The 21,481-nt window shown below is 50.0% G+C and overlaps 1 protein-coding gene across 1 annotated transcript in view; it reads left to right on the top strand.

Moving 5' to 3' along the window:
• Window positions 1–9,603: 9,603 nt before the first annotated feature.
• Window positions 9,604–21,481, top strand: part of NOTCH2 (notch receptor 2) — a gene marked incomplete at its 5' end in the record, with an annotated part of 88,000 nt that continues 76,122 nt past the window's right edge. The window contains 2 exons of the mRNA XM_082484552.1: window positions 9,604–9,685; window positions 19,738–19,819. Coding sequence (XP_082340678.1) covers window positions 9,604–9,685; window positions 19,738–19,819 — 164 coding nt within the window. The remainder of the gene's footprint in view (window positions 9,686–19,737; window positions 19,820–21,481) is intronic.

The following is a 21,481-nucleotide window of genomic DNA, read 5'->3' as shown; positions in this document are numbered from 1 at the left end:
CCTGCTCCTCGCCCTCACAAACCCCTCTTTTGGGCAAGTTTTGAGAAAAACCCACTTTCAGCATCTTTCCCTCTGGGGCCCCGGGAGGGTTTGACGCCGGGTGGTTTCTGACAGCTGCTTTGCCGTGAGTGAACGTCCCAGCGGTGTGGAGGGCTGTGCCAGCATCCCGGTGGCAGGACAAGCGCCTGCCCAGGGCACCCGACGCCAGATTGGCAGCAATGGCCAGGGCAGCAGGGCTTGGGGTTCAGCCTTCGAGCACCCTCGTCCTTGTCATCCCTCCCTTGGGGACTGCCGTGGGGCCACAGCAGCTGTCTCTCTGGGAGGTTGTCCTGATCCCACCGGGTGTAGGGAGGGATGCCCCGCAGAGCAGGTCTCCAGGGCTCAGGACGTTGCCCCCCCGCCTCTTGTGGTTTGCTCTGCTGCGTCGCTGCTGAGGTCACCTTCGGGAAAGGAGGATGTCGATTTTCTGCTGCCCGAAAATGAAGGCTTTTCAGATGGCAGGGTGCTGGGCTTGGCAGCTGGCCATGGGCAGCTGACTGCTCACCCTCACAGGCCTGAGCCGGTGCCCTGTCCCATCCCCCCCCAAATTGTCCTGTCCCCCCCATCCAGGGTGATGCAGCTGGGCTGGTCCCCGGTCTCCGGCACTCGGCAAGCCCCAGGGCAGGACGCAGGGCACTACCCTGGCCCTTGGCAGCCTCCTCGCCTCGTCCCTGTTTGCCACCCAGACCTGAGCCCTTTGGGGGTCCCTGGGGGTCCAGCTGCTCCCGAGCTCCCGCAGCCAGCACGGGGGAGAGGTGGGGTACAACCTCTCCATCACGGATGCTCTGCCCGTGCTTCCCGCACAGTCTCTGATCCAGCTGCTTCCCCGGGGCAGCTGTGCCACCTCCCTTCCCAGCCTGTCCCCTTTCTCCCCCAGCTTGGGCACCATTTGGGTCCCCTGTAGGTGCAGGGGTACCCCAGGGTTTGCCGGGGGCTGTGCCTGCAGCACTGAGCCCTGTAGCGTCTCACATGGCTGCTCCGGTCTGGCTGCGGTCACGCCTGAGCTCGCAAACCCGCCGGAGGAGATAAAGCAGAAGTTGGGGAGTCCCCACTCCCTGTGCCCACCCCGGCGGGGCTGCCAGACCCCCGCCACGGGGCTTTCTCTGGGCTACCGGCTGCCGGGAGGAGCCCAGCATGATTTTGAATCATAGCTTAGAAAAAAACCCTGCGGCTGAGCCCCAGCAATCTGCAGAGAGATGATAAACCTGTTTCCTCTGTCATTGCTTGCTTTTTTTTTTTTTTTTTTTTTAAATTTTTTGTCCTTCCCCCAGCCTCCCGCCAGCAGCACCCCGGTCCTGCGGGTGCTTCCTGGCTGCTCCCTGGCCACCCCGGCACGCTCTGCTCCCCTGGCACGTCATCGGGACTCCCCGTCCCCATCGCAGCGCAGCACCCACAGCGGAAAGTGCACCCTCCCCATCAGCTGCCGCTGGGGCCCCCGAAAATGGCAGCAGACACGGGATTTGCATAGAGGAGCAAAACTAAATGTGTTTGCCGGAGTCACGGTGAACCCCCGAGTCCTCTGCACTGGCACCTGCGTGGGTCCCCGTGGTGCTGGAGCCCACGGAGCCTGAGGTGCGCGTGGCTCCCCGGGACCTTTCCTGGAGCTGCGTGTCCCCCATGCATGGCCGTGAGCCCGTCGCAGCCATGATGGCATCTTGGCCTGTGGTGGGTTGACCCTGGCTGGATGCCCAGTGCCCACCAAAGCTGCTCTGCCACTCCCCCTCCTCAGCTGGAGAGGGGAGAGAAAATATAAAGAAAGGCTCATGGGTTGAGATAAGGACCGGGGAGAGATCAGTCACCAATTACCGTCACACGCAAAACAGACTCAGCTTGGGGAAATTAGTTTAGTCTATTACCAATCAAATCAGAGTAGGATAATGAGAAGTAAAAACTAAATCTTAAAACATTTCCCCCCCACCCCTCCCTTCTTCCCAGGCTTAACTTTACTCCCATTTTCTCTACCTCCTCCCCGCAAGTGATGCAGGGGGATGGGGAATGGGGGTTGTGGTCAGTTCATCACGTGTTGTTTCTGCTGCTCCTTCCTCCTCAGGGGGAGGACTCCTCACACTCTTCCCCTGCTCCAGCATGGGTTCCCCACAGGGTCACAAGTCCTGCCAGCAAACCCGCTCCAGAATGGGCTCCTATCTCCACAGGGCCACAGGTCCTGCCAGGAGCCTGCTCCAGTGTGGGCTTCCCACGGGGTCACAGCCTCCTTCGGGCACCACCTGTACCAGCGTGGAGTCCTCCATGGGCTGCAGGTGGATATCTGCTCCGCCATGGCCATCCATGGGCTGCAGAGAGACAGTCTTCCTCACCGTGGTCATCACCACAGGCTGCAGGGGGAATCTGTACTCCAGTGCCTGGAGCACCTTCTCCCCCTCCTTCTTCACTGACCTTGGTGTGTGCTGAGTTGTTGCTCTCACATATTCTCACTCCTCTCTCCAGCTGCAGTTTCCGTTGTGGAGGTTTTTTCACCCTTCTTAAATATGTTATCACAGAGGCACTACCACTGTTGCTGATGGGCTCGATCTTGGCCAGTGGCAGGTCCATCTTGGAACAGGCTGGCATTGGTTCTGTTGAACATGGGGGAAGCTTCTAGCAGCTTCTCACAGAAGCCTCCCCTGTAGCCTCCCTGCTACCAAAACCTTGCCACACAAACCTAATACATGCCTCCCAGCATCTTCCTCGGGGGAGGAGGGGACCCTGGCTGTCTCCAACTCAGTGCGGTCTTGGACCAGGCTGTGCAGAGACTTCCACCTGGTGCCAGGAAGGACATAACGGCACAGCCAGGGACCAATGCCAGGCTCTGGGTCCCATAGGAGTAGGAAGAAGCCTCTGCTCTGCTTTCACTTTCCCCTACCTGCATGGGGACCACAGGTGATGAGGGCCATATCTAGGTGGCTAGCCCACAGGGAGAAGTGCCCAGAGGGGTGGCTTGCATGGGCTATGTGTGTGCTGGGAGAGGAGCAAAACGAGGTGCTCACCTGCTGCAAATCACCGCATTAGCTCCCCAGTGGCTGCTGACCGAGGGGGAGAGCTGCAGGCTCCCATCTACACAGCCAGTCCTGGGTACACACCCAAAAAGAGTGCCGCTCTCGATAGCTACAGGCTGTTCAGAAGGGACTGGGGAGGAAGGAGGGGCAGAGGTGTTGCCCTCTACATCAAGAAATGTATAGAAGAATAGAATGTGAAGAGCTGTCTTTGAATAATAGCCATGAGCAGGTTGAAAGCCTATGGGTAAGAATTAGAGACCAAGGCAACAAAGGGAACCTTGTAGTTGGTGTCTACCACAGGCTGCCCAATCAAGGGGCGCCTATTGATGAAGTCATCTTACTCCATCTACAGGAGGCATCATGCTCACAGGCTCTTGTCCTGCTGGGGGACTTCAGCCACGCTGACATCTACTGGAAAAGTAGCACAGTGAGCCGTAGGCAATCCGGGACACTCCTGGAGTGCATTGAGCGTAACTTCTTAAGCCAGGTAATAGACAGCCCCACCAGAGGAGATGCAATACTGGACCTGGTGGTCACCAACGCAAGTGAGCTAATTGGTGACACCAAGATTGGAGGCAGCCTGGTGGAGCTCACAGTCCTGAGGGTATGGGTCAGGCAAGGAGTAAAGTCAGGACCCTAAATTTTAGGAAAGCAAACTTCCAGCTCTTCAAGGAGTTAGCCAATAGGACCCCTGGGAAACCACCCATAGGGACAAGGGAGCAGAACAGAGCTGCCAGATCTTTAAGGATGCTTTCCTTAGAGCGTAAGCGTTCTTGATCGCCAGGTGTAAGAAATAGGGAAAGGAGGGCAAGACACCGGCATGGATGAGTCGAGACCTGCTGGTCAAACTTAAGGGCAAGAAGGAAATGCACAGGCAGCGGAAGCAGGGACAGGTGTCCTGGGAAGAGTATAAGGACACTGCTTGGTTGTGTAGGGGTGGGGTCAGGAGGGACAAGGCACGGCTGGAGCTGAACTGGGCAAGGGACACAAAGAATAATAAGAAGGGCTTCTACAGGTATGACAGCCAGAAAAGGAAGGTCAAAGAAAGCGTACCCACTGTGATGAGCAAGACTGGCAAACTGGTAACAATGGATGAGGAGAAGGTACTCAACCCCTTTTTTTTGCCTCAGTCTTCACTGGCAACCTCTCTCCCCACACCTCTCGAATAGATGGACTGCAAGGCAGGGACTGGGCGAGAAAAGTCCCTCCCACTGTAAGAGAAGATCAAGTTCATGACCACCCGAGTACCTGAACATACAGAAGTCTATGGGACCTGATGAAATGCATGCCAGAGTCCTGAGGGAATTGATTGATGTAGTTGCCAAGCCACTCTCCATGATATTTGAAAAGTTATGGCAGTCAGGTGAAGTCCCTGGTGACTGGAAAAAGGGAAACATTGCACCCATTTTCAAAAAGGGTAGAAAGGAGGACCCTGGGAACTACCAACCTGTCAGTCTCATCTCTGTGCCTGGGAAGATCATGGAACAGATCCTCCTAGAAGCTACACTAACACACATGGAGGACATGGCTTCTCCAAGGGCAAGTCCTGCATGCTGAACCTAGTGGCCTTCTATTATGGAGTGACTACATCAGTGGACAAGGGAAGAGCTACAGATGCTGTCTATCCGGACTTCTGTAAGGCCTTTGACATGGTCCCCCACAACATCCTTCGCCCTAAATTGGAAGGGTATGGATTTGATGGGTGGAATGTTTGGTGGATGAGGAATTGGTTGGATGGTCACATCCAGAGGGTGGTGGTGAATGACTCAATGTCCAGATGGAGATCAGTGACAAGTGGTGTCCCTCAGGGCTCCATACTGGGACCAGTACTGTTCAATATCTTCATCAATGACACAGACAGTTGGATTGATGAACCCTCAGAACGTTTGCGGATGACACCAAGCTGAGTGGTGTGGCTGACACACCTGAGGGACGGGATGCCATCCAGAGGGACCTGGACAAACTCGAGAAGTGGGCCCCTGGGAACCTCATGAGGTTCAACAAAGCCTTCCTGCACCTGGGTCATGGCAACCCCTGGTATCCATACTGGCTGGGGGATTAAGTGATTGAGAGCAGCCCTGCCGAGAAGGACTTGGGAATACTGATGGAGGAAGAGCTGGACATAAGCCAGCAATGTGCTCTTGCAGCCCAGAAGGCCAACTGGGCTGCATCAAAAGAAGCATGGCCAGCAGGTTGAGGGAAGTGATTCTGCCCCTTACTCCACTTTGGTGAGACCCCACCTGGAGTACTGTGTCCAGCTATGGGGTCCTCAGCACGGGAAAGCCATGGACCTGTTGGAGCAGATCCAGAGGAGGGCCACAAAAATGATCAGAGGCCCGGAACACCTCTCTTATGAGGACAGGCTGAGAGCGCTGGGGTTGTTCAGGCTGGAGAAAAGAAGGTTCCGGGGAGACCTTGTAGCAGCCTTTCAGTACTTAAACGGGGCTTATAAGAAAGATGAGGACAGACTTTTTAGCAGGGCCCGTAGTGATAGGACAAGGGGTAATGGCTTTAAACTAAGAGGGTAGATTTAGACTAGATACAAAGAAGAAATTTTTTACAACAAGGGTGGTGAAACACTGGCACAGATTGCCCAGAGAGGTGGTAGATGCCCCATCCCTGGGAACATTCAACGTCAGGTTGGACCAGGCTCTGAGAAACCTGATGTAATTGAAGATGTCCCCTCCTCATTGCAGGGGGGATTGGACTAGATGACCTTTAAGGGCCCCTTTCCAATCCAAACTATTGTATGATTGTATGAAAAAGGCAACCAAAGGATGGATCTGAGTGGTACTGCTGTGCCAGCTGGGGGCAGGGGGGGGACTGTGCTGTGCCACAGGGGCTTGTTGAAGTGATGAGCACTCATTGACATTCCTGTTTCCATCACCTTTTGCTTGCGACTGTTGTCTCACGTTGGGGTCTCTGTGGGAAGGGGCCACCCATGCTGGTGTAAGGGGATGCTCCACCGCCGTCATCACAGCACTGGCTGGTACCTGGAGGGTGACCGCAACGCAGTGAAACCTTGCTCCATCATGTTCCCCAGAGCCAGGAGCATTTTGGAAGCTTCATGGCCACACCCTACATCAGATCAACTTTGATAAAATCCACGCGGCTCCATCTGCAACATAAATTCTCAGGGGCTGCTGTGAGCGAGGGCAGCAGTGGGGAAGGCAGAGGCTACGAATTCCCCGGGCGATTAAGCAGAGCAACAGAGGCAGCTCAGGGCGCCCAGCGCATTCCTGCAGGGCCTGATGCAGGAATGCTTTTGCACTCCTCTGTTTCTTTTTAAGACGAGACTAGCTGGCAGGTAAGGTAATCACGGCGTAAGCCAAGTCATGTGAATGTTAAGAGTTAGCAGACGAGCCACAGGACAAGCTATTCGTGGCGCGAGCACAAGGCTGCCAGCCTCAAGGATTTTGTTGGAAGCATCTCTCCCTCCTGTTTTCCTTAAACCTCTTGGCTGCCGACCTCTTGAAACCATGAAATACCCTCAGCTTCCATTTTAACAGGGTTCCAGCTCTCCCATTCGTGAAAGGGAAAGCTGGGATATACGACTCAAGCATGTCCTTAGACCCCCAAACCAGGGGCAGATAAAAACGAGGCAACATTTATCTGGGTGTGTAAAACGCTGGGATTTAAGGCAGGCGTTTGGGTGTGGGCTGAGCTGAGGTCTGAATGCCTGAACCACCAGCAGTGTCACCGAAAGGTTATTGCGAGAAAACACAATTTATTCTGAAAGAGCCAATGCAAAGCTGGTGAAACTGGCAGTCCCTCCAGGCTGAGGGACAGAGGAGAAGCACCACGCTGCTCGCTGAGCATGTACAGACACCCAAAAAAGCACCCCAGATTGTTTAAGTACATTTCACCTTCTGTGGGGAGAGCACAGCAGAGCCCCCCGGCCACCTCTGCCTGGCAGCGTCCCCCCCTGGTTGCAGAGCGATGAGCCACACGGGACGTGGGGAGGTGCCATCTCCGTGAGGTTCCTCCCCGAGCAGAGTGAGGGCAGACAGGGGACAGGATGCATTCACCCCCTTTCGCAGCCAGCCATGCCGTCTACTGAGAACAGCCGCTCGGCATCAGAGATCAGCCTCTTGGCACCACCCAGGAGGTCCCTGCTGAACGAGGGGAGCTGGAACCCTGACACCACTGGTGACAGCTCAAGAGCCGGCGCGCAGGGCTGGCTTTGAAGCAGAGGGGCAGGAAACCTGAAGAGCACTGGGGATGGAGAGTGGTCTGCGCATGCCGAGGTCAAAATGAGTGCTCTGTGGAGCAGGCAACCGAAATCATTGAGGAATGAGACTCCCTGCTAACATGGAGCCACAGAGAAGGCTTGATCTCCCTGCCTTTGTCCGCCAAAGTGCCAGGCTTTGCCCTAATTGCTGGGGCCGTTTAACTAGCGATCCTGTGGCTATGGAGTCTGTTCAGCTCTCCTAATCCCTCAGCTGGCATCGCTTCCAGCGCCGGAGCGTGCCCAGCCCTCTGCCAGGCACCGGCACCCTGTCCATCACCCTGCCCACCACCCTGTCCATCACCCTGCCCACCTCTCCTCACCACCCCAGCGCGGCTGGAGTTCGGCTCCCGCACCCGAGCAAGGTGCTCCGTGGGCAAAGTGGGGCAAGGCATGGGGGAAACTGGCTGGAAACTACGGACACCTTGCCAGAGCCCTCCAGTTCCAGCGCTGGCTGCCGGTCGCCTCTGGGTGGGCAACTGGGTGGGAAATGGTGTGTGGTAGGGCTGGAGGGTCACTTCAGCTAGTGGGTACCCTTCGGGACAAACCTTTGTCCATTTGCATATGGTGTTGTTAATGGGACTGTAACAGGGTGCATAAGACAAAACAATGCTGAAACATATTTTTAACTCCTCTGCAAGCAGCTTGTTGCTTAATGAGACAGGCCCAGGGGGATGACGGGGAACTAACCGGTAGTCTTTGACAGGGAGACGCAGCAGGGCGCCTGCCCCTGTCCCCTTACCACCCTGCCCCGCACCTTCCCTCCTGGTATGGGCAACCCGCCTGGCCAGGGCAACCATGGGTGGCTTGGTCCTCGCAACCCCAGCTGCAAAACCTGCGCTGCCCGTCCAGGTCCAGCCCCTCCAAGCCTTAACCACGCGGAGGACCTGCTGGTGGCTGCTCTCACCCCTTTTCTCTGCCTGACAGAGCTGCTGTGGGATGCTCTTCCCTGCGGGCAGCTGATCCCACGTGCATCCATGAGAGCAGGGTAAGAGCGGGGAGATGGGAGCAATCAGCAGGTTCTCCAGACCCATGGAATTGAAGCGGTGACTTCCCTCATCTGGGCTGGATTCCACCAAGGACCCCCCTTTGCCAGGTGGAGCTGGTTGCCCTCATGGCAGCTTCTGAGAGCGGCGCCATGGTAGCCACAGATGCTGTCCCTGTGCTGGGGGTCAGCACCTTGCGCTCAGGCTAAGCGAAACACAGATGATGGCGGACTGGCTGCATCAAGGTCAGGGATAATTAAGTTCTGCTCAGCACTGGGGGGAGCTGGAAGTGGCAGCTTTTGGTGAAACACCAGAATTCCTCCTGAGTTTAGCTGCATTAGGGAGAGCAACTCCAAGCCCTCCTTGTTCCAGTCACATTCCTGGCTGTCCCTCCTCAACTCCCAGCTTAGCTTTGTCGTCGCTTTAACTTCAGCATTGGTTGCTGCTGCCACTCGTAATTTTTTTATGCCGAAAGTTTTGGGGTGTGCAGGGGGTCTGGCCTCTAGAAGCTGTGGGGAGGGAGGTGTGCCAGGAGCAGTGCCAGAGGATGGCCAACGTGGCTGTGAGGCACCGTCCCCTGCGTCCCCTGCGAGGGGATGCTCCGGCGGGACAGTGCGGGGGTTCGTCACCTGGGCTGCATCGGCATAGCTGGAAAAATCATGGTGGTGGTCGGGTATCGGCCATCCGGCTCCGTGCTGGGGAGGAGCTCCGGGACCTGGCGAATTACGGGGAGAAAACAGTGAGGTTTATTCATTGCCCCTTCTCCCCCACCCCGCCAGCCCCGCACACAAAGGGCTCTCAGTCTGCGGGGAGCTGGAGCCAGGCAGGGCGGAGGGAAGTTTTAACGCTTTCCATGATGGCCGAGCCCTGGGGAAGGGGGATCTCGAAGGGCAGCGACCTCCTCCCGCGGGAATCCTCCTCTCCTTCGGGGCGTTCGCACCACCGCCCCCCTTGGGGCGCGCCGTGGGGCGGGGAGCTCGCCCCGCCACCGCTGCCACCCCCCCACAGCGGCGGGACGGCCGCGTCCTGCTTTGCTCTCGCCCCCCATCCCTCCCATCCCCGCGGCCCCTTGCCCCCATCCCCAGCCCGTCCCCGGCCCGTTCCCAGGGACCGCTCGCCCCTCCCGGCCCCGGCCCCGGCCCCGCCCTGCGGTCCCCGGTGCGGGCGCCCCCTGGCGGCGGGCGGGCGGGGCAGGGCGGGGCGCGGCGCGGCGCGGCGCGGCGGAGGAAGCGGGGGTGGTGCGTCTCGACCGTGTCCCTCCGCGCGGGGCGTTCGCAGGCGCCATCGGCGGTCGGGCAGATCCATCCGCCTCGCGTCGCGCCGCGCCGTGAAGTGGCGGCGGAGAGCGGCCGTGGCCATGGCCCGCGGAGCGGGGCCAGCGCTCGCCGCCCTCCTCGGCCTGGTGCTGGCCGTGCTCAGCCGCGCCGAGCCGGCGGCCGGTGAGTGACGGGGAGGGGGGGATGCGGCGGCGAGGGGCTGTGGGGGGCCCGTGGGGCTGAGGCGGTGCGCGGGCGGAGGTTGAGGGGCTGCCCGGAGCCGCCGGTCCCGGCGTGGCGGGGGAAGGACCGGCCCCCTCTCCCGGCACCGCTTCCAACGCGGCCGGGCCGGCGTCGGTGTCACCTTCCTCCCACGAGCCAGCCCGGGGGGGGGGCAGCGGCGGCCGCGCGTGGGATGTCATCGCGTGGGGGGTGGCCCCGCGGGGGGAGCGGGGTCCGTCTGTCCGTCCGTCCCCCCCCCCTTCCATCCCCGAGCCGGGCTCAGCTGCGAGCGCAGCCGCCCCGCCGGGGGGTGGTGTGGGGCTCCACGGGGCGGGGGGCGGGTGTCTCCCCGTGGGAGCCGCTCTCCCCGTGGGAGCCGCTCTCCCCGTGGGAGCCTGCACGTAACGGAAAACCGAAATGGAAGGTGTCCTTTGCTGGCAGCGCAGTGGCAGTGCTAAATACGTGCTGTTGCCAAAAGGGGCTTTTTGGGGTGCGTGAGGTTTTTTTTTTGTTTGTTTGTTTCAAAACCCGGGAGAAGGTGGTCTGCGGTGTCCCCATCCCTCGAAACGCCCGGGCATCCTCGCCTCTTGGTCGAGGAAATACCCGCGCGCGCATGGAAAAGAATTCCTGCGTGTCCTCCCCTCTTTAATTGTTAATCAGTTCAGGCGGGACGAAGCCGTGTGTGCGCACATCTGAAGGAACGGCTGCGTTTCGTCGCTGCTACGTGTTGGCGTTCGCAATGTGTTTTACAGCTGGGGCCCGGGGGGAACGCGGCCCGCCGCCGTCACTGGTGGGTTCCGATGGATTTCACGCCTCTCCCGGCAGCAGCCCTGCTCCTGGCGTAAAGCACGCGCAGCCTTGCGGCACGTTAAAGCCATCGAGGGTCCAGCGCTCGTCGATCACTCTTACGTGACTTCTCGTTCTTTCTCCCTTCGTGCTCCTGAGAGGCCGGATGGCTCTTCCGATGACTCGTGAAGAGTGCAGCCATGGGAGAAGGTGGTAGTGGACGTTGTTTAGTGCGTGACCGAGTGGGGCACTAATAACTTCGGCAATTTTATGCTTTGCTATGGTGGTTAGCAGCGGAAGCTGTTGTCTGTAGAGTTTTGACCACTACTGCTGTCTTGGACACAGAGCAGTCAGGGTTAATCAATCTACCTGTTTTGATTTTGAAATGGTCATTTTTTTGTCTCCTAGGAAGAGTGCTGGTTGGTTGTTTTTTGGTTTGTGATTTTTTTTTTTTTTTTTTTTTCTTCCCCAGTAACCCCTTCTAAAATCTAACCTGCATGGTTTTACTAATATGTTGCAAGAAAACTGTTGGAGTAAAAACAAAACAAAAAAAATCCATTTCCTGAATGTGTTTTGGCCAGATCCCCTCAAAAGGGGGTGGAAAAATAAAGGACCTTTCAAGGTTAGGTGTCTTATACGTTCAGAAATATGTGTTCTTAGTAGGGTAGAGGTGTGGTGCCTAGTAGGACTGTTATTTCTGGAAATGGTGTACACAGCCCAATAAGACAGTGCAAAATAATATTTTTGCAAAGACTAAACGTCATGTCCACTTAGTTAAACTATACCTTCATGCCAGCAACTTATCAGCTTATTGCTAGTCCTGCAAGTTCCTTCTCAGACAGGGGCTGAGAGGAGAAGTAGCTGTGGTATTGCTTGTTGTCACCAGGACCTGCCGGGCTGGTCGAGGTCCTCCCATGTTGCACAAGGTTTTGGCATTGTGGGTGAAATCTCTTCCCAGTGCTAAACGAAGGCTGGTTGTCAGAGATGACAAACCTTGACTGAAAACGACTCCTGCTGTTCGTGAGATAGTGACCTGTATCTGGTTCTTGGGAGTGAGAGCTGTGGCTTGAATTAGTGGGAAAGGGAAAGATGAAGTCACCGAAAGGGTATTTTTCAGGTGCATATTCAACTGTCTTGATGCTCTTGTGCAAGAGAGGGCAGGTATCTGACGTCAACCCTCTTGGTCAATAAACGGGAGGCTTCTGGATGCACCGAGCGCTATGGTTCGGACTACTCAACTCTGCCTCATCATGCAAGCCCAATGGTGTAGCAACTCGCTTTTCCAGTTGAGCCGCTGTTTAGTTTTGCAAAAGGCTGCAGTTGAAGTTGCAGTAAGCTGGGGTGGGGCCGCAACACCTGCGCTTTTGGTGAGGATCCTCTCCTGATAATTGCTGTGAACGATTTGCTCCTCTTCTTGATCAGACAGCAGTGGGTGAAACGGGAGTCCTCGCTAGTAAAGCCCACCCTAATTACCCGCTGTCGTTATTAACGCTTGGGTTTCGTGAAGCCCAGTTTCACCAGCTTGCTGTTGACTCTCAGCCCATATTTCTAACAAGTTGCAAGACATTTTTAATCTGGAGCACTGCATGCATTGATGTGGACTGCAGTTTGAGATCGTCTTCAAACAGGGAAACTTTTGAGGACTTTAGATAATGCTAACAATGCCAGTCTGCTTGGTAAAGATTTGCTTATGGAAGAGCAAGTTTTACTTGATCTTTTGAAGGTGTTACTGTCTATCAAATTTGTTCTTATCAAAGATGCTGATTTAGACTTTCAAAAGGGAGGGTGATGAGAATCTGGCTAACTCGCATCACTTCCTGCAGGGCATCACTTAGTCAGATTAGAAATACGTGAAGATCCTCTTGCTGACGTTCTCAGGACTCGAATCCTTGGGAAAAGAGGACTTACGCTTCTGGTGGCATTTGGCTCTTAAAATGGGTGGGTTGGGTTTTTGTCAGCTTCCACAGCTGTTTCCCTCCCTCACTTTTATTTAGGGTGTCTTACTGCTGTTGCAGTGGGTGGGTAATTCTCTTCGATATGCTCTGGCCCTGTTCAGCTTCTCCCGTTTTCAAAAAGGGTATCTGTGCTGTGAGAGGGACCGTTGGCTGGGGTTTGAACCCAGGACAAGTGAAGGACCAGTGACAGGGCTCTGGCAGCCTATTTCTTCTGGACTTGGGAAATCTTACTTAACAGCAGAACCAAACAGCCACAATTTGTAACTTCAGATATCACGTAGTTTCCTATAAGTTTGTACTCTTGGCTAATGACTGCAAAGTCGAGGAATGATACAGTGATTATTAATTCTCATCCCTCCTTCAGGACGCGTTAGGGAAACATCATCCATGTTGGGAGGAAAAAAGAGCTTCCCTAAGCATCTGTGTTAAGAAGTCCTTTTGTAGTTATGTTCTTGGTTTCTGTGAATTCACTCTGAAATCATCTTGCCAACAGAAGTCAGGGGCTGTCAGTGCCCATCTAGAAGAAACAGAGCTTATATCGTTCTAAACACGGTCATCTGAGAGCTGCAGAAATAATCATTTGTTCTGTTTAGAAAATAGTCTGTTCCTAGGGCACATGTCCTTTTTTTAGACTGCTACGAGGATGAAAAAAAGAGCTTTGTATCTCAAAATGGCACGGGCGTCTGCTGTTTGTTCCATGCAGCAAGTCCTCATCTCGTTTCTGTGACATCAGCCTGGAGGGCTACAGAAGCGCCGCTCAGCACAAGCAGCGGGCTAACATTTCTGCACAGGCGACCATGCTTAACGTTCAAATTAATAAAGATTTAGTGCTGGAGAATGACGGAAGACTTTGGAGAAGACGCGAGCATGGCTCCCGTCTGCCAGATTGCCATGGAAACACCAATACCTCTTGAGCTCTTTAATTGCCTTCCCTACATTTTTTTGTTGAAAACTTTTTTTTTTTTTTTTTCAACAATGCTTTATGCTGCTGTTCTGGATTTTAGTCACTTTGGCTTTGTTTGGAAAACTGAAAATAGGGGAAGGCAGGGAGCAGTAGCTGTGCAAGGAAATAGAGAGTATGATGACTGACAGACTTCCGAAGTGTATTAGGAGTTTGTCCTGAATTCAGTATGTATTATAACTTGTAGCTTTTCACCAGGAGCAGTGTCACACAAACTGTAGCTGCATCCGATAGAAATAACGGTCCCCCTGTAGGTTCCTAGGCCTAAGACCCCAAGGACAGGAAAAACTTTGACTCTGAATTTGCACAATGATTCACAGCTCTGTTCTTAGGAGGGCTGATTAGGATTTTTTGCCAGTCCTAGCAGTTCAGAGGTGAGATCTTAAACAGATGATGGCAGGGCATGCAATTGTGTGTGTCCGAGAGCTTAATGTCTTCAGATTTGCTGTTAGCACTCTTGAGTTAAAAAAAAACCAAAAAACAACAAACCAACAACTAGTGAACTTCTAAAGCAAAATTTCTTCTTACTGACTTTTTCTTCTAAAATCCACTTAAACGTTTTCTTTTCCGCTTTTCTTAAAAGCTTGAAAAGCTAGTGAAGAAAACCAGTTCAGGCATTGGGGTTTTCTCTCTCAAAAGGTAGGGGTGGTTGGCTGAGTGCCTTCACACTCCTCTGAGCTTTGCTCCGCTTCTCAGCTGATGAGTCTTGCGTTGTCCAATTGATTTCAGGCCTTTGTGTGTAAAAACAGTGGATGTGTCTTAATATTCCAATTAAAGCATTTTTACTTTACAGATGATTTCTATGCCTTATAGACAAGCTTTGTCCTTAACGACTACCTTCTGTCTGTGATGTGCAAACTGCTCAACTTGTTTAAATCCCCCAAATGTTAATGTTTTCTAAATCTGAGCTGGATATAAGGCTTTATTACTTTTTCACAGTAAGGATTTTTTCTTGTTTGGGTACCCCCTCCCCCGTGCGGCTGCCATGGGGTGATCTGTACTTTGAAAATAGGAAAATGTCTTTTCCTTTTCTGTTTCTAGCAAAGCACTTCTTTACTAGTGGGTTCGTCCCTAGTATATAATCTCACTGGAACTGTAATCTGTTGAGGTTAGTGACTAGCGTAATTAGTTATCACTCCTTTGTGGTTTTCCTCCAAAATTTAGTTATCTTTGGGTATTCTCTCCATTTGTGCAGTGTTTCTTATTCCATACCAGCTTTTTCAGCAGCTGTTTGTGCTGTGTGAGGTGCCACTGTGGGAGTATCTTTGTCCCTTTCCACACAGAGAGGACCTACTGCCCTTCCTCCAGAATGGCACCTCATGTTTCAGCATTTTCTCTAAGCTTCTTTCTTCATGCCCTTATTTTTTCCTGAAGGGAATCTGAAGCTGGGTTTTTTTCTCCCTGGGAATTTGAGACCTTGCGATTTGTAGTGTCGCTGGTGTTTCTGACCATGCTGGTGGTCGTTCTCCGCAGAGCTGATCTACCTCGGGTGAACATCCTCAGCTTGCATAAGGATCCTGCATTGCTGCTGCTTGAGGGCTTCATATCCTTTTCCTTCTTTCTCTTCATCTATAATGGGTAATGCAGTTGAAATGACGGGCTATTTCTCGTGAATGTCAATCAAGACAGAAAAATCCACTGACTACATAATGGTTATTGAAACCTATTTTGTCCTTCACTTTTTTTTCTAGTCTTTAATGTGTGTTTTTAGCCTGACTCTTCTTCTGTGTTCAAGTAGGTTGTTTTCCACCCTCTCCCCCAAGAGAGTTTTTGAACCTATGGATGAGTTTCAGGCATGTATGACAGAGGTCTAGGCTCATAAAAGATACTGAGTTTCTATGAGCTTAATGGAAAAATTATGAACAGAAAGAGGAGAGAGACCCATATAGTGTCATCCCATGGAGAAAGCTGTACCACAAACTCAGCTGTGTTCTCTGCCAGAATATTGCTCTCCCTTTATTTAAAGTAGAACCTTTGGTCAGAGCTTGCACCTTCTTAGATGCAGGATAATCAACCCCAGAGGTACAGGAAACCAGCTTCATAACGTCTCCTCCTCACAGCATTAATTGTTTTGGTGTTTTGCATTTTTATTTCTGCTTGACTTTTTCTGAACTTGTGGGTGAGGAGTTTATTGGTATGGCTTTCCTTTTAGTATTTATAACAAAAGCCATTCAGCTTTTCTCTGGTTATGGCTCTGTTTCCCTATAGCAGTCTTTTCTCTTAAAAGCTGAACTCTGACACTTACAGCTTCTGATCTTAATCCTTCACTGCTTTTTTTTTAATTTGCTAGCCTGGAAAGTATCTGAATTATAGTGGGCAGATGAAATATAGAAACCAAATCACAATGTCCAGATCATCTTGGCATCCTGAAGAACAATGACGCAGAAACAGAACTTTTCTTTTCCTCCTAGATTTGCTTTAACTTGTCTCTTTAGCCAAGAAGATTAAACTTGGGTGAAACTGTACTCCAGTTAAGTGTAACCTTTGGTAGATTCGGAGGTTGAGAATCACAGCACTTCCTATAGTATTTCTGCGAGTAACACTTTCTGCTTGCACTCGTTTTAGAGCAGCGGCTACCTGTTTTTTACCTCTGGCCTTGCAAAACAGTCATGGTAGGCTAGTTGAATGTCAGGTTAGAATTTGTCTCTAAATGCAGGCATGTGCAAGGGTTTGTATGGACTCTAGGCTGGGTAGTATATGTGTGTGTGTATATATACATATAACATTTATCTCGCATGCGCTTAAAGCCCTCATCTGAGAAGTCTTTCAAACCTGGGTGCTTCTTTCACAAAGTGGTGGCATGCTTGCTTCATAAGAAGCCAGTCTTTCGATAATCATGGAGTGTCTTCCCATTATCCCCATAATATGTCCAAAAGGACAGATAAAAATCATGAGGTGGTTCGATACGTTAAAAAGCTGTGGGATTTCCCCGTGGAGACCTGCTGGCATACCAGAGTGAGACCTCCACCACACGGGAGTGTGAGGACTCGAAAGATTGCTGCTTGTGCTTGGTCTAGGCTAACTCAGCTACTGATAGTCTTGGTGGTTTTGGCAAGCTAGAGCAAGTCCAGAAAACCAACAAATAATTCACCGTTGCTGTTTTTTTTTTTTTTTTTTTTTTAAACACAGAGGAAAACTGTCAAAAGCAGCATGTTAGGCTCAAAGCCTTGACAGCATGCTGATGCTATCTATATATGGCTTCTAGAAAAGCAGCTTTATCTTTTCAAGACAAGGCTGTTGTCTTTCATGCTGTACGCACCAAAGTATTTCCAGTTAACATAATGGATGTAGCAAAACGTCCTTTTTATGTTGGCGGAGGTAGAAGGCAAAGTTTCTGATACTATTAACTCTTGGACACAGCATGGTAGAGTAGCAGAAAAGTAGCTTTTGAAGTAATTCATGTTGAAACGCCTTGGTTTTGCATGCATTGTGAAATTGTTAAAGATATCATGAAATACAGGAAGACAGTGCTTTGTGCGCAGAAATGCTAATTTTACTGTGAGAACTGTAGTCTTCAATTTCCCTTGTGATTTCTTTTCTAAAGAGAAGTGGTCATGTTACTTTTTAATACTTATTTTAATATAGAATATGGTTACATTTACATTCACTTTGGCTTTAATTGCGTTTCAGTGTATTTCTATCCAGCCTATTTTAGTCTTAAGCTGAAAAAGCTTTGTTTTCTTAGCTTCTTTCACTTCTAAATTACTACATGCAAAATACAGATTTAGCTGCCTGCTTTGCCCCATTCTCTGTGTGTCTCTGTTAAAGAATTCTAAGGACTGTAGTAGTTTAATGACCTGCTAAACAGCAGTTCAAGGCAGGAATAATCTGTCAAAAACCGGGAGAAAATTAATCGTTACTTTGCTAAAGCCTCTCTGCACCGTGTCTGTATGTGGCCTGGCAAGCTAAACCAGAATCACTGATTTGGATCCTTACTGCGACCCCAAAAGCCGTCACCCTCTTGTTCCCCTCTGTGCAGTTGGTCTGGGAGGTGTTTTTGGCCAAGTGCTAGTTAAGCTTTTACTACGTGGGTTACAAAATCAACTGGCTGCTCTGTTCTCACTGGGGACGCGGGTACTCGAAGAGATTACAAAATTGTGTCTGAAAGCATGGGCACAAAAGAAATAATCCTCTGAGTGTTTGCTTCACTGGCTTGATTGGTGTGAAAAGAATGAAAATTCAAGGTAGTGAGATGAGAATACCAAGTCTGCTTCCCCTCCTGGTTCCCTGAAATGTGGTAAGGCTCATTCTAACTTTCCTCTGTCTTCCCTGGAGCAGCAGAGGTGGTAAGAGAAGTCTGAGTCGTTATGGGTCCTTTTGCAGTTTCTCCTGAACACAGTGTAACTGAACTGTGCTAACTGGAGCTAATCTTTGCTGTGAAAACAAGCTGGTGTGGTGTTAGACAGAAGCAGATGAAGTTTGGAGTCGAAGCCTCGTGGACGTTGCCGTTAAATGGGATAGAAATTGTCAGACAGGTGCAAATCAGTGTAAGTGTTTTCGACCGCTGTGGGGGGGAATGCCATGCAAAATCCGCGTTAATATTTCTGTCGCTTAGTAACCCTGACCTCAGGGGTTATCTGGAAGGGGCTCAGAGTGGAATTTTGTTCATTTCCTGAGAGCTCTGCAGAAGCAGCAGCGCCATCCAAGTGCCCCTTTTTCAGAAATCAAGTGAACAGAAACGGGCACACGCATACTGTGGGAAATACTGATAACTTTCCTGGGCAACTGGCTTTAATCTAACTATTCTCTATAGGGATTGCAAGTGTGAAATGCTCCTGTAGTACCTTTTAGTGCATGTGGCCTGTTTACGTGCTCCAGGGTTATTGAGAAACAACACTTCAAGCCCTGGATAGCAGTAACTGGAGTCTGTTCCAAGTTGTCTAATTGCTGGACTGAATTTGGGCTGGTTGCAGGGAGAGCTTAGTGGGACTTGTGTTAACTCTTCTGTTTCTGAGCCCTGCTCCTTATAAACTTTGGGGATGGTTTAGACCAGTTTTCCCTGATGCCTGTTGCTGAATTTGTTATGAAAATTTAATACCTCTTGTGGAAAGGAAAACCGTCCTTAAAAAAAAAAAAAAAAAAGGCAATCTGCCCTCCAGTAGCTGGTATATGAGTGGACAGTTTAGGTGGCTGGATGTTCTTGATGCCTCTAGGTGCCTTTAAGACTGGTTAAATGCTTTCCCAAATGCAGTAAGGTTGTTGAAATAAGGTATATAAAGGCACGGAAGCATGTGTGTGTGTTTGGAGGCCAGAAGACAGGACTGGAGGCTGGGAAGGGCATGAGACTTCTGGGTATGTGAGTAAGTTTAGGATAGAACCCAGATCTTCCGGTTCCAAGAGCTTTTTCCACTAATTCAGTGCTATTCATATGGCAGGTTCTGGTCTCAGTGGACTGGCTGAATTTTTGTGGTTCTAGAGTGTCCCCTGTTTCCTGCAGGTTTTCCATAGTTCTCACCCTTCTGGTCACTTCAGAAACAGCCACAGCATGCTGCTTCAGGTCCCCGTGCGGAGACGACCACTTGCCAGAGCTGGAGCTGATGTGTTGCTTCCATCAGAACAGGCCTCACTAGAGCTCCCAGTAGGCTTGGATGAAAATTGACCAGCCCTGAACTGCATCATACCTAATGCCTTTTTTAAGACTTACACTGTAGCTCAAACTTGACACTTGCAGTATTATCTCTTTCTTAAAAATACCAAATTGTTTGATGAACGTCTTTAACATCTTTGATGTTTTCACTTACTCCCAAACGCAATCCTTTCTGAAATCAGTGTGCCCCAACAGTAATCATACTGCAGCAAATTCTCGATTGGTAGAAATGCACAGCAGGTGACCTTATGTGGCACAGACACCCCTATCTCAGTGCCAAGTGTCCCTAGAGATAGAAAAGAAGGAAAGAATTTGAGACACCATATTGTGAAAGAAGGCTTAGGAGTACTTGCCGTTCATTTCAGAGAATTTCAGTGCAGAATTTTGATCGGAAAGTAGTAATGACACTTTACCCAAAATACGCAAGTGCCGACACGAATGTCTTTGTAGCTTGCTGAAGTTACTGCATGCTTTGCTTTGAAAATCTACCTGAGAAATTCTGGGAACATTTAGTTGCCTGATGAGCAAATCTATATTTGATTCTTCTTTCAGTCTGGCTCTTTTGATGCTGCCAGAGATTAAATTAAACTACATGATAGTGTCTTTGGTTTTGTTCCAGTCATATAAAATTTTCTACTGTAAGATTTTCATTCCCCAGAATATGCTAATGAAGCTTTGACTTGACATGTATGGCTGATTTGACTGTTGTTTTCTTTTCTTTCAGCTTTGCAGTGTATGGATGATTCCAAGCCATGTGTTAATGAGGGAAAGTGCATTCCGTATCAAAATGGTACAGGATATTGCAAGTAAGTTGGTTTCATTTCTAATAAATTTAATTACCAGTCTTCTTTCATTCAGGGTCCTAGCCAGAAAGGAAGTGTGAATGGTTGCTATTTTCTTACCGGGTGCATTCATCATAACAGTTTTGGCACAGTTGGTGTTTCTTTATAATGCATTAGTTCTTACATGCTAGCTTTTTGTAACGTAAGAAATCTGGAATTCTTGTTCAGATTTTTGGCTTTGGATCTTGTCAGTTTGATTCCTTTGCATTGGACTAGGTTAGGAAGCGAGGTCAAAGTGATCCTAGAGGTAAACTCTGTGCCTTGCTTCCAGACCCACAAATTAAGTTGGAACTTCGTTCTCCATCTCATAACTTGCCTTATGTTATAGAGCTTCAGCCCAAATTTGAATATTTCTGAGGCTTTTCAGACCTACTCTTCACTCTGAAGTGTGCCAGTTCCCTTCTACATGCTGGAGAACAAGTAATATGTGAGAGTTGCAAAAGCAAACTAGCAAAAAACCCCAAGCAAACACCCACATTTGTCTTTATTGCATAATTGATTTTGGTAAATGTTGACACCCATCTTCAAGGGTGCCTTTACTTTGCTGCACGGAAAGCTGATCAGCAGGAGGTTTGGCAGACTGTGGTGTCTGGAGAATATGACATCTATTTAAATGCAGTTCACCTTTCAAACTGCAGTATTCAGATATTTTTTTTTTGTAAATGAAGTGATATTTTGCAAAAAGATAAATCTTCCTTGTTTGGCAAGGTTAATTTACTACATCTGCTGTAAACGGATTATTTTCTAAACCTTGTTTACTTCATCAGTGCAACTTGTGCCATTTTTTAGCATGCTAAATCCCTCTTTCCTAATGCCAACATTCTTTAAATATTAGTGAATTTTTGTCTTGTTGATTTAGTTCGGGTAACACACAGCTCCGCTCTTCACCCTTTTCTATGTATCCGTCCGTCTTTCCTAGCCACAACCTTTAATTCTTTCTGTTAATGTGGTGCATAAAACTTGATATACTTAAATTGCACCTGTGGCACACAAAGGGAAATCATAATCTAATTTGAGGTGGTTCTCAGTTTCAAATCAATACCCAGTGTGCAGAAAGGCCATAGAAAGGCAAACACCCTGTTGGTGTTTTTTTTCAAATTTTTAACTATTACTGCTTCCTACCTAGTCTTTTCTTTTCCATGGCTTTATATTGCTGTCAACAGAAACGAGCTGCCATTCAGAAAATAAACCTGGAACTTTTCCTGCTTTTTACCTGTATTTTAAGACTGAAACAAGAAATTGTGTGATGTTAGTAGGTCTTTCTGATGTGTACTTGAGCATGTTAGTCTGGAGCCAGAGTTGGTGTTGCTTCTACCTACCTAACAATGGTTTCACCAACTTGCATGTTCCTCTTAGCCATGTCTTAGACTGTAAAAAAAAAAAAAAAAAAAAAAAAAAAAAAAAAAAAAAAAATTAGTTGGTTCATCTGATTAACTTCTATTCAGTATTTGTAGTGCAGATCTTGACACATTTCCCTTATCACAGTGGCAGCTTTAACCACTCATATATATATATTTTTTTTTAATGCACAGAGTTATTTATAATTCTAATGTTGCCTTCTTCCTTGTTGTGCACTCCTTGCAGGTTTTAAGCTAACCCCTCCTTCAAAGTCCCTTTACAGGTGCC

This window comes from Vanellus vanellus, assembly GCF_965231255.1.
Source record: "Vanellus vanellus genome assembly, chromosome: 5".
NCBI lineage: Eukaryota > Metazoa > Chordata > Aves > Charadriiformes > Charadriidae > Vanellus > Vanellus vanellus.
Note: the sequence above shows the minus strand (reverse complement) of the source record. Positions and strands in the feature narration are given on the sequence as shown.